Raw genomic sequence first — 15524 nt, 5'->3', positions numbered from 1 at the left:
GGACTACTTGCCAGATAGGCAATAACTTTACAGTGGTTGAACTTGTATTCTTGTCCTTCTCCACAATTCATTGACCTTACTTACCTCTACACTTATGATGGATTTTTCTGAAAGTTGTGTTGTCTTCCAAGAAGTTAACACCTCTGCCGCCCCCAAAAAATGTAGATCTAGAAAATACATGTAAAGCTATTAAGATGTGATGTAAAGGTACTCTTTTATGTTGTAGGTTCAGATCGGCAGACTGCTTTATTAAAAAATGTTATTGTCGTATCAATTGCGCAGGTGTGAACACTTCCGATCCATGCTCCATGATGATGAGGTGATTGAGATTGACCAGTTTAGCTATCCAGTGTACCGTGCCTTTCTAGAATATTTGTACACAGACTCTGTCAGCCTACCTCCCGAGGATGCGATAGGTACTGTACACTGGCTATTTAACAGATATGCAAATTTGAATTATGTAATGTCACACACACACAAGTGTGGAAAATTAGAACCATAGATATTCTGCTAAAGATTGGCTTTTAGGGAGGATAAAAATATCATTTTTCAGAGTTGCCATAGTAGTGGTATGTTTATATTGTTGGAAAAACTCAGCAGGTCTGGCAGCATCTGTGGAGAGAGGAACAGAATTAACGTTTGAGCCCAATATAACTTTGTCAGTTCCAAAGGACGGAGGTTCCGACACAGCAACAGTGAAGGAATAATGATGTATTTCTAAGCCAGGGTATGTGTGTTTTAGAGGGGTGCATGCAAGTGGTGGGGTTCCTATGTGTCTGCTGCCCTTGTTCATCTAGATGGGAGAGGTCATGGGGCTGGAAGAAGCCTTGGTGAGTTGCTGCAGTGTATGTTGTAGATGGTACACACTGCTGCCCCTGCACTGGGGCTGGAAGGAGTGAATGTTTTAAGGTAGTGGATAGGGTGCCAGTCAGATGGGTTGCTTTATCCTGGATAGGATTGAGCCTCTTTAATGTTTCTGTACCTGTACCCATCCAGGAGAGTATTCCATCACATTCCTGACATGGGCCTTATAATGGTGGACAGGTTTTAGGGAATCAGCAGGTGAGTTACTTGCTGCAGAAATCCCAACACCTGACCTGCTCTTTTAGCCGCAGTATTTGTATGGCTGGTTCCATTAAGACTTTGGTCGACGGTGACCTTCAGGATGTTGATGGGGCATCAGCAATGGTAATGCCATTTAGATGATGAAAAAAATTGCTCTGCATCTCCACCCAGTGGCCATAGCCTGCAACTGCATACAGATGTTAACTAGCTTTTAAACTGCAGATATTCTCCGCTTATAGCGTGTTCTTATAATGACTTTTTGTTTGAGTGGTTTTAAAAATAGGGAACTTTCCTGAATAATATTGTCAGCTACGACCTCAATTTTCAATTTAGCAGTCGATGTTATTACTGCGCATGTGTTGAGTGTGCCAAAATTTAACTTCAGTTTCAACACTTCCAGCTTTCACAACTACCTGAATTTTTGTAAAATATTGTTTAGTGTAGAGTGAGCTGCCAGTCCCTCAATCTGATGATATCCACATTCTCCACATGGCCTTTTGCTCGCTCAGCCAGTTTATATCCTGCAGCAGTACCCCAGAACAGGCCTTCAGCCTCAGCCCAGTGCACAGCCACGTTCTTGAAGTGTTGATGGCCAGCTGAGTAGTCAAAGTGAATGTGGATGGCGACAGTGAAGAAAGACGAGGAGCTGGTCAGGCCAGACAGCTGCAAACACTTGGGGTGGAGGGGCACTGCTTAGGTCCACACCGATGTCCACCACCAGGTCCCAGTGCGAGCCCTGCAGCAGCCAGTTAACCAAGTTCCCCGAATCAAAGAAGTGCCCTTGGATCAGGTACAGACCATCCCACAGCCACTCCTCAAGAGTGTTCCTGCCTTTGCGAGGAAGATTTATGGCAGCTTCCTTTTGATTGTGGTTCAGGTGCTATTCTGGGGTTTCTTTTTTCAGGCAGCACTTGCTGTGTCAGGTGCAGTTTTAATGAGCAGGAAGAAAGGAAAGTTACAACGCTCCGTTCAGGGCAGAAACATAAACCAAATAAAAAGGATATAGAGGCACCAGAGACGGTGCAGAGAAGATTTACCAGAATGTTACCAGAAATGTGTGGATATATGTATCAGGAAAGGATTGACAGGCTTGGTCTCTTCTCTTGATAAAAGAAAGCTGAGGGAGAAGGGAATAGGCAGTTAAAATGGTGGATATGGATGAGGAAATGTGGGAGGAGGCTCGAGTGGAGCATCAGCATATTTTGGTTGGGCTGATTGGCCTGTTTCTTTCCCGTATGCCCTGTGTAATCCTGTGTATCCATCTTAGAAAATCCCAACATGTGGCTAAGAAGTAATGGGGAAGGAGGGGGTCCATTTAATTGGAAAGTGGCATCAGGATTGGGACAAGCAGGGACTGTACCATTGGGGCAGAATGTCCCTGAACTGGGCTGGGATCAAGGTTCTAGCGGAAACGATAATGAGGGCTGTAAGTAAGACTTTAAATTAATAACCTGGGGGCAAGGAAATGGCTAGAAATACAGAACATAACAATAAACATTTGGAAAAGACAATAAAGGACAATCTAAAGGAAGAGATAAGGATATAATGAATGGACAGTGATGGGATATGGTAAAATAACTACTAAAAACTGTAGTTGCAGCAATGTAAGTAATATTGAACACAAAATTATGAACTGGAGGCAGTCATTTAGACAAGGTCCAGCTATAGTAGGGATGACTGAATCCTGAGCACATAAAGAATGAGATTGGAAACTAAATATTGCAGGATGTAACACATTTGAGGAAGTAGGGGAGGTGGAGCAGATGTACTATTTATAAATAACAAAATAGCAGTAGTAGAAAAGGGATGTATCTAGTGGCATGATAGATACAAATCTATACGGATTGATTAAAAGATGAGGGATCCATCACCCTAATAAGGGTACACTATAGACCACCAAATTTGTTCTTACTCCAATTCCCTTCCACTTTTGTAGGCAAACTTATAAGGTGAGTAGCAGGCAGAAAATAAAATAATTATGGGAGATTTCAACTACCTCCAAATAAACTGGTGGGAAAAAGTATCAAAAGGAGAAAAGGGAATCTGATATTGGTTACTGTATACAGGACTCTCTTATTTTTCACTCTATGTAAATATCCCAGCAACAAAATAATCACTAATCACTGTTGAATCTTGTAATGGATTTTGAACCAGAACAGATAGGAGGAGTAGGAGAGCATTTTAGTAGCAGTGATCACAACATAGTAAATTTTTAAAAATTTCAAAATTAGGATCATGAATGGTATAAATAGGACAAAACTAAGGTGATAGATTATAAAAGAGCAAACTACAAGGAAATGAGGGTGGAACTAAAGAAGGTAAACTGGAGAAAATCTTGAAAAATAGAGACAGAAAAACAGTACGAAATCCTTTTAAAAGGTAATCAACAGAGTTCAAGAGAAATACATTCCATTCATTGCCAAAATCAAGCAAGCTAATTACAGAGTGTTGTAGATGAATAAAGAACTAGGTCCCCCCACAACCTCCCCCCCCACCGCCTGATTGCATTCTGTGACCTTGCTATCTTCAGTGCTTCTTTCAAGCGGTGTTTAGCATGGAGTACTGACTCATCAGTTGAAGGAGGGCAGTAGATGGTAATCAGCAGGTTTTCTTGCCCATGCTTGACCTGATGCTATGAGGCTTCATGGAGTCCAGAGTCAATGTTGACGACTCAGAGGGCTACTATCTCCTGACTACGTCGTTGCCACTGGATCTGTCCTGCTGGTGGATCAGGATGTATCCAGGGATGGTGATGGAGGAATCTGGGACATTAGCTGTAAGGTATTATTCTGTAATTGTGACTATTGGGTTGCTTATCTCGTCTGTGAGACCACTGTCCCAATTTTGGCACAAATCCCCAGATGTGAGGAGGACCTTGCAGGGTTGACTGGATTGGATGTGCCTTTGTCATGTTTGCCTAGGTCGATGTTGGATAGTAAATTGATTTTATTATTAGTGTCATTTTTTGTAATGGTTTTGATACAACTGAGTGGCTTGGTTGGCCATTTTGGAGGTCAGCTAAGAGTCAACCATATCGTTATGTGTCTGGAGTTACATTTAGGTCAGACCAGACCACTATGGCAGGTTTCCTTCTTTAAAATACCTTAGTGAATCAGATGGGTTTTTACAACAAACTGATAGTTTCATCGTCACCATTTTAATAATAGCCTTTTATTTCAGATTGATTTTAGTGAACTGAACTTAAGTTCTGCAGCTGCAGCAGTGGGATTTGAACTTGCATCTCCTGGAACTCACTACCACAGGAAGTGGCTGAGGTGAATAGCTTAGATAATTTCAAAAGGAACACTTTGAAAGGATGAATACATTAGAGAAAAAGGAATAAAAAGATATGCCTCAAAGGTGAGATCTGATAGGTGGAAAGGGAGGAGACTTGTGGAGTATGAACACCAGCACAGACTAGTTGGGTTGAATGGCCTGTTGCTGTACTGTATATTCTATGTAATTTTCAACTGCTGCTTATGATAACATTGATCACTCAATGCTCCTCCAATGTAGCTCCATGGATATTCATCTTGGAGGTCTTGCTTCCTCAATGGCATCATGGAGAACCGTACGCAATTCTCAACATGGCACTGGAAACAGAAGACTAACATTGTGACATGAAGCTACCTTGTTTAATATTTTGCAGCATTCCCAGAACTAAATGCTTGTCATATTAGGAGTGCATTGCGGTTGAGGGACACGAATGGGCTGTTGGGTTGCCAGCAGCTATAAAAAGGCTTCCGGCTGCTCTTAAAGGGAACTTATTAGTCACAAACGTACAAACCTACGAATTATGAGCCGGAGTAGGCTTTTCAACCCCTCGAGTCTGCTCCGCCTTTCAATAAGATCATGGTTGATCTGATTGTAGCCTCAACTCCATATATCGCCGTCCTCCAATAACTTTTGACTCCCTTGTTAGTCACGAATCTATCTAACTCTGCCTTAAAAATATTCATTGACCCTGCCCCTACCACTTTCTGAGGAAGAGAATTCCAAAGATTCACAACCCCCTGACAGAAACTTAGAATAAACTTGAAAAATGTGTGGGCGTCTGCTTTTCCCGAGGCAGCTCTGGAGGTATTGCTCAAGATGATGTAGTGAAGTGCCACTCTGCCTGGGACACCCACCTGTGAACAGCAGTGTAAGAGTGGCTAGGATAGTAAAAGGAAAGGTTGATACCATACCAACTGGGAACAGGTGTGAAAGAAATTTTATGAGCTGCATATTTTATGCCTAGTCATCCCTGAGGAGTTTCACTGGCAGTTCCTGGCAGGAGGAACCATTTGTGGCAAAGCCAAGTGGCTTCTGCCAGTAGAATTTCAGGTTTGTCATCTATGGTGTGGCTATGGATGTGATGGCTTCTCAGCCCATCCACCCAGGCTAGTGATGGACTGTTGCGGTTGCTGGGCTATATAGATCACACTTCAGCTTTGAGTCTCAGAATGAGAATGGGCCAAATGAAGTTAAAATTGTGAGAGACACTTCTTACCCAGGTGCATTTTTTTATAGAGTAAATGGGAATGTCGTTGATTGTTACCATGGTTACACTGTAGGCATTAGGGGATCTGTTGATGTTTATGATTTACAATAATAACTTGTATTTATATAGTGCCTTTAACTTTGAAACATGTCCCAGGCAGGCCTGGTTCAACCTGTGATAGTGGGTTGGAACTGTTTATGGGAAGTATGAAGCATATAGCAAGGGCTGAAGAAAATGGCTTCAGTCTGTTTAGCTGGTGGAAATTGCTGTTAATCCAGGACTAGTTGCAGTCATCCATGAGTGTGTTGTGACTCATGTGATTGCAGCAGTTGAAATACATTAGTCACCCTGCTGTAAGGCTGCAGATTTCTACTGATCTCGATGATGCACAATTATGCTATGTACAGAGGTACACCCATCTTTAATATATGCAAATATATGATAAAATATTCTTTTAAAAATCTTGATTTAAATGGTCTTAGTTTAGATTTTAAAAGCAAGAAAGTGCTTTTTCTCAAGACACTCGTGTTTGAAAATATTATTGCTTTTTACCTTGCAGGCCTTTTGGATTTGGCAGCACTTTACGGAGAGAACAGCTTAAAAAACCTTTGTGAGCAGACTATTAAACAGGGTATTTCTGTGGAGAATGCCATAACTTTACTGTCGGCTGCAGTGAAATATCAGGCAAAGGTAGGAGAATGAGAACAAAATATGCATGCTAAAGGAACCCCCTCCTTGCTTTGATGCGTTTGGAAAGTAAATGTCCAATCAGTTCAGGCTATCATGATATGACCTAACAAAGATGGAGGCTATTTGGCCTACTATGCCTGTACACGCTCTTTCTCTAGAGCCCTAACATTTTTTTCCCTTCCAGTATTTGCCATATTGTATTTGAAAGCTGCTATTAAATCTGTTTCCCCCACCATTTCAGGCAGTGAATTCTAGATCATTGTAACTTGTTGCATGGAAAGATCATTCCCTCATTTCACCTCTTGTCTTGTCACCTTCAAGTATTTGTATATATATATTTCTGGTTCTCTCTGTTCCTGCACCCCCTTTAAAATTGTACCACTTAGTTTATTTCACCTCTATAATTCTTCCTACTAGAATGTGTCATCTCATGTTTTTCTCATTAAGTTGCATTGGTCATGTCTGCCCATTTCAGCAGTCTCTGTATGTACTCCTGCATTCTGTCACTATCCTCCACACTATTGTTTCATGTCCCTTGTGGAGTATGAAGTTATGGCCTGTATACTCAAGTCCTAGTTATTGATATATAATCAAACAAATGCATTTTGAAATAAAAAGACATAGACATAACATCAACTGCACTACCCTCATTTACCCTCTCCATTATTTCATCAAAGAACTCAATCAAATTAATCAAACATGATTTTCCTTTAATAAATCCGTTCTGACATTCATTTATTTGCTCCTATTTTTCTAAATTCCAGTAATATTGTCTCTAAAAGTTTCCCCACCACTGACATTAGGCTGACTGGCCTGTAATTTTTTCCTTTTTCTTTGATCAGGGGTGTAAAATCCTCTAGTTCACTGGCACCACTCCCAAGGAGGAATGGAAGATTGTGGCCGGAGTCTCCCTTTTCTTCCCTCAGTAACCTAGGATCCATCCCATCTGGATGGTGTGACTTTTCTACTTTGAGGATCCTTAACCTTTTAAGTACTACTACTACTTTATTTTTGTCCTATCCAATATTGCTACCACCACCTCCTTTACTGCTACATTCCCAGCATTCTCTTCTCTAGTGAAGATTGATGCAAAGTGCTAATTTAGTACCTCAGCCATGCCCTCTGCCCCATAAGATCATCACTTTTTTTGTCTCTAATAGGTCCCATCCTTCCTTTGTTTACCATTTTATTATTTATATGTTTGTAAAAGACTTTTGGTTTCCTGTTATGTTAGCTGTTAAAATCTCCCCTGTACTTCAGTATGAAATTTAATTCTCTTATTTGTCATGTTTTTTGTTTCATGCTATTCTCTATATCTTTCATCATCCAAAGTGCTCTGGCTTTGGATATCTTCCTTACCCCCTTGTGGGGTAAGTGTCTACCTTGTACCCAAACCTTCTCCTCTTTGAAGGTTGTCTATTGTCCAATTACTGTTTCTCCTACCAATGTTTGATTCCAATTCAACTGGGTCAGAATACTTTTCAACTTGCTGTAACCAGCCCTTCTCTGCTTAAATATTCTAAACTTCATAATAGCAGTATTTTCCAAATGCTATCCACTGTAACGTGCTTTACTTGCCCACTTCATTCACCAGAACTAGATCCAACACTGCTTCCTTTTTTCATTGGGCTGGAAACACACTGATTAAGAAAGTTTTCATGTACACATTTCAGAAATTTGCTTCCCTCACACGGTTACACTCTCAGACTATATTGGGTTAATTCCATTATTACTACTCTATAGTTCTTGTGTCCTGCAAATCTGCTTCTCTATGTCCTTCCCATTATTTGACAGCCTATAGTATACATCCAATAGTGAATGAGTTTCTTTGTTCTTTAATTCTAACCAATTCTTGGGCCCCTCCACTAAATCCAATGCTATTATTGATTAGTTTATTTGATCAACACCTTTCTCTCCCCCCCCCGCCCTTTTTCTTCCCTGTCTTTCTTAAATACCTTGTAGATAAGAATATTAAGTTTCCAGTCCTCCCTTCTCTGAGCTTTCTCTCTTATTGCCACTATACCATAATCCCATATTAGTGACTTGTGCCTGCACCTCACCAACCTTATTTGCCACACACTCTGCAATGTATAATACATGTTCTCCAAACCCATCTTAAACTGAAATAAAAACAGAAAATGCTGGGACTAGTCAGGTCTGGCTGCATCTGTGGAGAGAGAGGAACAGAGTTAATGTTTCAGGTCAATAACCTTTCATCTTGTACTGCCTCACATTTGCCTGCTGTCTGATTCCCTCTTATTTCTGAACTATTTACTTTAGTGCAAAGGTTCCCAAACTTATTGCATATCCAGTTCCAGATCTATCAGCTGCTCATATATCCCTGATGTTACGTTTTAACTCCCAAGCATTGTATGGAATGAATAGGTTATAAATTCACAGATACGACTTTAAGCAATGTTTTAATAGTACTACTCACCATTAATATGACGGATAAAGTTGTTTGAGCATAAGTGTGTAATGTACACGATACACAGGACAATAGAATCATAGAGGCCCACAGCACAGAAAAAGGCCCTTCGGCCCATCGAGTCTGCGCTGGTCAAACAAGTACCTAACTATTCTACTTCCATTTTCCAGCACTAGGCCCATAGCCTTGTTTGCCATGGTATTGCAAGTGCACATCCAAATACTTCTTAAATGTTATGAGGGTTTTGGCTTCTACCACCCTTTCAGGCAGTGAGTTCCAGGCTCCCACTGCCATCTGGGTGAAAAAAATTAAAGAAATTAAGAATCAACTCATTTTATTATCCAGTGTATTAATTTGAAACTAACTGTAATTTCTTTCCCCTGTACATTGCTTGTCCTATCCAATTTAACAATTAATTATAACATTATTCAGCAGTGTACAATTATCAAAACTATGTTTGGAGTGATAGGTGATAGTTTGATTCATAAGATGTTTTCTGTGCAAGGCGTTGACAATACAATACAATTTCATTCCATTGAGTGATGAAAATCCACTTTCACTCACAATTCAGGGAATGCTGCTCACATTTGAACCTAAAACTCAGCTGGCTGCTTTTGTTGGAACCTGCTATGCTGTTTGCAGCCGCAGAGCAGCTTAGAACGTACCATGCAGGACTTGTTCTGGTCAAATTTCCATGTGCTGACTATGCATTTAAAAAATGTGTGACTGACTTAACAACAAAGTTTTAAAGTGTCGGTTGGAACACAATCTTGACTCGTCTGTGTTATGGCACAGCCGATGGTAAATGCTAAGCTGCTCAAATCCCAAAGGGAAACTTGAAACAACTGTCACAACTGTTTTGCAATTTGTATAAATTTCGAGATGCGTGCCTTGAATTCAGTAGTAATAAGACCACCAAGTCTTACCGATTTCTTACAAAACTAAATTAAACCTTTATTAATAGATGAAATGATTTTCAGCACATACATAGATCTACAAATTACTACTATGAGAACTTCTAAATCCCCTAGTTAATCTAACTCACAGTTACACTTTTGTTAAGGAAGTAGACCCATAGCTTCCGCGCTCCCCAGCTTCTGATTTGGGGGGGTAGTTGAAAGATGTGCTAGAGAATTCCTCTGGCAAGTTCCCAGGTAAGGGTTTGCATGGCAATTGCCCAGAAGTGCACAATTCTTTCTGGACAGTTGTGCTGCGATGAGAACCATCTGATATTGCAGTTTAAATAGCAAACTTCGGATGGTTCCGCTGGAGTTATACCAACAATTACCTGAAAATGTTAGAAGATTTAAGATGTCTTCTAACTTCTGAGTAACTATTGTAAAGACCTAGAATGATCCCATGAGACTCCCCCACACTCCTGGCCCCCACCTCGGACACCCCTCCCCCCCACCGCCCAACCACCTTGGATCCTCAAACCCGATCACCCCTCAGTGCCCCTGACCTTGGAATTCCCCCCCTCCCCCCGCCCCTGCCACCACCACCACCAAGATGTCGGACCACCCCCCCCCCCCCCAAATCCTATCTACCTGCCTTAGACACTTACCTTTCCCTGGCCTGTCAATTTCCCTGGCCCTTTAAACTTAACTGCTTTATGGCAGCGAGTGCCGTATAAAAGGGGGCATGGCCTCCTTGAATACTCTGGATCTAGACTTCGCTGGGGCCTGTGAGGATTCTCTTGACGCAGGCCCCAAGCAGCTCCGGCGAACAGAAGGTGTCACTGTTATTTCAAGACCAGGTAAGTAGGTATTGGTTTCTTCTAATTTCTGTGGGCCATCTCTTTTCGATGCTGGTTAGAAGTTACGGCCCATAGATTTTAAAAGATCCAGGCAAAGTAACACATTACCCTGAACAGTACTAATAATTAAGGCACTACTTTAATTTTGATAATTCTTCCCAATTCAACATTTCCTAGAAACATATTCAAATACTGCAAAGTTTAGGAATAAGTAGGGTAATTTTTCCCAGAAATAAACTTAGTCCACATCAGTTCCAGTTAATACAATCCTCAACTGAGTGTCATTACGTCCGCCATTGACGGTATCACAGCTGTCAAAATGTGACCAGTTTTCAGAGCAGGTTGTTGGATGCGGATTGGCTTGAACTCTTAATAAAAAGATTATTTCTTTCAGCGTTGTGGTTGCTGAGCATCAACTAGGTAGGGCAAAACTGGAAGAGCTGCGTAATAACGTTAACAGCCCTCCTCACGGATTTAGTTTTGTTATCAATTTGCCTGCAAATTACAACTCATCCACACTTATAAGTGAACTTCTCTCCCTCCAGATGCATCAATTTTAATCCATACACTTACTTAACATCAAATGTGTGTAAAAATAAGATTGCTGATGCAGTTGCTTTGAATATTTATTCCCTTTAAAGTATTAATATTTTAGATTAAAATGTTTAACAGTTTAATGACAATGTTCTTAGTCAAGTTGTGTATCAGATTTAAACTGGGATCTATGCATACTTAATTATAATTGATTTTTCAAGGGATCAGTTACCCTGTGAAGTTGGTGAAAATTACTATTTTCAAAGCATAGAAGAATTTGAATTCCTCCAAAAGAAAAACTAGTATAGAAGTGAAAAAATTAGCACCTTGAAAGATAGGGAGAAGGACACTACAAAGGAGGAGAAAATCTTGGGCAACACAATTCTTTTTTTAAGCTGAACATATTCAACCAAGAAATATTCCAGCATGCTTGCAACCTGGCTCTCCATTCTCTGTAATATCTAATTGGTAGTGATATTCTTAATTGAAAGTCTTTCTGACAAACCAGCTTAACAAAGCAAGTGACAGTTGCATTTCCCAAAGGGAAACCTGTTGAAATGTTGCCAGCAAATCCCAAAGACTGTTTTATTTAACTGCCCACGGTGCCATCAATCCCTCATAACTGAGAGTCTACAGATTCTAATTTAATGTAAATCACAGCAAAATACAATGAAGTGGGAATGAGTGCACGTGGAGTGGGAACATGACAGATCCATCATTAGACCTGGTGGTATAATGTAGGTTCCTGCATACCCTTCAGTGATGTCTTGCCTACCACCAGGGCTGCATGTGCTACAGTTTGGAAATCCTTACTCGTGTTATTTGTCTTTCCCAGTCCTCTCCGCACCTGGTTTCTTCTCTGTAATGTTTTATCCTGGTGTCCCTTTCAATGCCAAATTAGTTTAAACCCTCATCCACAGTACCAGTTAAGCTTCCCACGAGGGCACTGGTCTCAGCCTTGTTCAGGTGCAACCCATCCGGCTTGTACAGGGCCCTACTGCCCCAAGGATCTGAAACCCTCTCTCCTGCACCATTCTTTCAGTTGCATGTTAAGCTGTCTTATGCTGTTCCTCCTCACTCGCTTGTGGCAGTAAGATGAGTAATCCAGAGATTTCTACCTTTTTGAAGTGCTTTTTAACTTCTTCCCTCACCCCTGAAAAGTCTCTTCAAGATATGAATGCTTTTCTTTTCTATATCTCTCTTCTTTTCCACGATTCTGCCTGTCTGTCCCCTTTCTCAGGTTTTCAGTTAATCTACAGAACTATAGAAAATCCAGCAAAAGTGTTTCCCTTACCCTCACCTACCATAACATTTAAGGCGCTAGACATAAAACTGAATTGTCATCCAATTCAGTAGTCCAAAGATTGCAGCCACATTTGGTTTGCTGCAAACCGCCTTTATTGGAGCAACAGCACAAAGTAATGCTACTTAAAATGGACTTTGGGTACATTTTTATCCCAGTAATTTTTCCTACGGTAGGTTAATAAAAGGAACAATGATCCAGGTCTGTCTAGCTTGTCACCTTTAAACAATGTTATGGGTAATTAACTGCTTTGAATTGCTTTTGGATAAATGAAGTGCTGAATTGTTTTTCCAGGGGTTGGAAGAGTTTTGCTTTAAGTTCTGTGTCAATCATTTGACAGCCGTGACACAAACACAGGGCTTTTCGGACATGGACCATGAGCTCTTGAAGAATTTCATCAGCAAGGCTGGGAAGCACGGGGCATTCCGGAATTGAAGCAGGAACTTGAGCAGACACTGAATGCACCAGTCTCCCGGTCGTCTTTGTTAGTTCTTTTTCTTCCCCGCTCTATTTAGTTTATCTGCCCATACCCCTTCAGACATCTGCCCTGGCAGGGTTAGAGTTCCAGAGGTGCCAAATGACACTGTGCCCAAGAAGCTATTATATCTTTATTAACCTTAAACAGGCTGTTCAAGTAGGGAAGTATTACAGCTGAGTTCTTTGCTTGGTATTTAGCAGTGCACAATTCTAGTGAGTGTGTGCTCAACAGTAATCTGGAGATGGGTCCTGTCTGACTTTTTTCCCTTCCCTAACTGCTGACAGTTGCAGCACCATTCTCCACTGCCCTAGATGAAACTCAGCACGGACCAGCGACCAAACCTGGAACCTTCCACATCTGAATGGTTCAGCTACTCGTGCAAGAAAGGAATTGGTTTTGCTTTTGAAGAAAAGGGTCAGCATCACGAGTGAAACATGAGATTATGCAAGTCATTCTCTTAATATGTTTTGCACGTGGCAGAGTGAAGGACTTCCGAATTCAATTTAATGTGCAATTCAGAACTAAGCATCATGGTTTTGCTTTAGGAATATCCTTATGATTCCTGTAGTTGCTGATTTCATATCATGGTGTCCACTTTAAAATGAGTGACAAACCATTGTTATTTTAGCAAGAATTTTGCAATCCTATAGATATGTTTTCCTGAATCAATTTTTGTAACAGTGAAAACAAAATGAAGGATATCAGCATATTCTAGATGACTCATTACATTATAAGTTTATTAATAGTAGTAGATAGGAATGCTAGATTCTCAGCAAAAGGCACTTAGTGCTGTATCAGTAGACATCTTATGGAGCTGGATAACCTTAATTAGCAAAGGGATGGAGAGAGGGAGCAATGTCAACAGATAATTGAATGTTTTATGGACACAAATCCTTTGGTTGCTGGGAATATCAGCTATGGCATACAATTGGTCATTTAGAATAACTATGCTATTACATCAATGGTGAGATGTTTTAGTAGGTTAGTGTGGAGGGATAGAGCTTTATCTTCAGGTTTTGGTTGCAACTAGTCCCTTCTCAGCTTAAGTGAACAGAGTAGAACTCCTAGGTTTTCTCTCTGATATAGCCAGGTGTTGCGGCCCCTGACAGTTGAACTTTCCATCTATCAGTAAGGAAATAAATGCATTTGAATTGCCCAGTGTTTTAAAACTGATTTTATTCTGACTGAGGGAGGATATTCCATCACTTTCTGGTTCTTTTTCTGTAGTCGAGGCACAGCTGAAGCGAAGTTACAGTATCTCTCAACACTCTAAATCAGTAAACAAACAATCTTAAAGAACATTACATTATAATATAAAATAATGTAATTATATTACAATATGCAGGAGAAAATCTCCTAACCATTGTATGTGGATCCTTGGAAGCAGAATGGCTAAGTGAATTTGTTTTAAACATTTTCGTTAGAGACCATCTCTAATTGCTGTGAATTAGTGACAGTAGAGTTTCTTCAACTGCTGCTTTAAGTCAGTTTTGGTTCCCTGAAATTTGAAGGCAGTCTTTGAAGAGTTATTGTGCACAATCTCACATTTGAATGCAGATGGATGATTCTACTTTGATCACATTTTTTTGTTGTATTAGGAAATGGTTTGTGCTTAAGGACTGTTAAAACCTTACAGGTCTTAGGCCAGAGCATTCCTTGGAGCTGCTCCAGATCTCTTGCTGTTATTTCACTGAAAGACTGTACAAAGTAAACTCACCAGCTTCAGGGAAATTACCAGCCTTGATTTCCAGGATCCTACAGGTAGCATTCTGCTAAAGATACTGGGATATTATGTGTGGAAGGGACAAAGTAGATAGACCCTTACATAATGACTATTGGTCTGAACTATCTTATCTCCTTGTTCCATCGAGTGGAGATCCATCTGAGGCTAACAGATAGATGAGTTATGTGCAACTAATTTTGTGTTGGTTTGAACTAGACTCACCTGAGGGTAGATTTAATACTGGTGCAGATTTGAATACACCAGTACAGAGGTGGACATGCACTGAATTTGTTCCATAGTGTCCATCCCCAGTTTATCTGCAATCCATGATGTTCATGTACTTCAACTTATCTAACAATTATTGTTAACAGGACAGCTTCTCTCAAACTGCATTTATACTTGAATTGAGTGAGATTACAGCACTAGGTGTCTCAATTGGTTCAACACTTTAAGGGGGGGCGGGGGGGGGGAAGGTTTGTGTTGGGTGAACATGACCGTTGTGTATTAGGGCCCAATTGCAGAGGTTTAATCATGTTAGTCATTGCCAGCCAAAGGCTGATATAGATAATAAATATGCATTTAAATCCTTCTAATAGTTTAACAACATACAAATTTAATAACTGGAAAATGTAATTTATAAACCAATTTAGAGAAACAAATCTACCTAAATGTTAATGCTGCCCTCAGTTATGTTTTTTATTGTCGTGACTGCTGTATTGTAATTTGTTTACCTTCAGCTTTTGTGTTACAAATAGTGACTTGATCCTTTGTCAAATTTTATTTTCCCTTGAGAATGTGATTTTTGATTTAAAAAGGTGTAATGTTAAATTGTTACTTATACTAAAGTATAAAGTGTTCAGTATAGTCTGTTTATTTACATTGAATCACATAACTGGCTATGAAACTGGATGTTGTTGAGACTATTACTTGTATAATTGAAGCTTCTGACAGCACTTAGCTTCTTTGACTTGTACTATCATTTAAAATAAAGGATTAAAAGTTGCAAGATGGAAGAGGATACCATCAATTATTTATTCGGTATTTGTGTAGCATTAGGTGGGTCA

The 15524-nt window shown here is 40.2% G+C and overlaps 1 protein-coding gene across 2 annotated transcripts in view; it reads left to right on the top strand.

The window, feature by feature from the left end:
• LOC121290750 (RCC1 and BTB domain-containing protein 2-like) overlaps window positions 1-15470 on the top strand; it is a 71113-nt gene extending 55643 nt beyond the window's left edge. For both annotated transcript variants that reach the window (XM_041211629.1, XM_041211630.1), the window contains exons 10-12: window positions 283-416; window positions 6108-6238; window positions 12554-15470. In XM_041211629.1, coding sequence (XP_041067563.1) covers window positions 283-416; window positions 6108-6238; window positions 12554-12694 — 406 coding nt within the window. In that variant the 3' untranslated portion in view covers window positions 12695-15470. The remainder of the gene's footprint in view (window positions 1-282; window positions 417-6107; window positions 6239-12553) is intronic.
• The last annotated feature ends 54 nt before the right edge of the window (window positions 15471-15524 follow it).

Source organism: Carcharodon carcharias, chromosome 18 (genome assembly GCF_017639515.1).
Source record: "Carcharodon carcharias isolate sCarCar2 chromosome 18, sCarCar2.pri, whole genome shotgun sequence".
NCBI lineage: Eukaryota > Metazoa > Chordata > Chondrichthyes > Lamniformes > Lamnidae > Carcharodon > Carcharodon carcharias.
The sequence above is the reverse complement of the archived record's forward strand: the minus strand, read 5'-3'. Positions and strand labels throughout refer to the sequence as shown.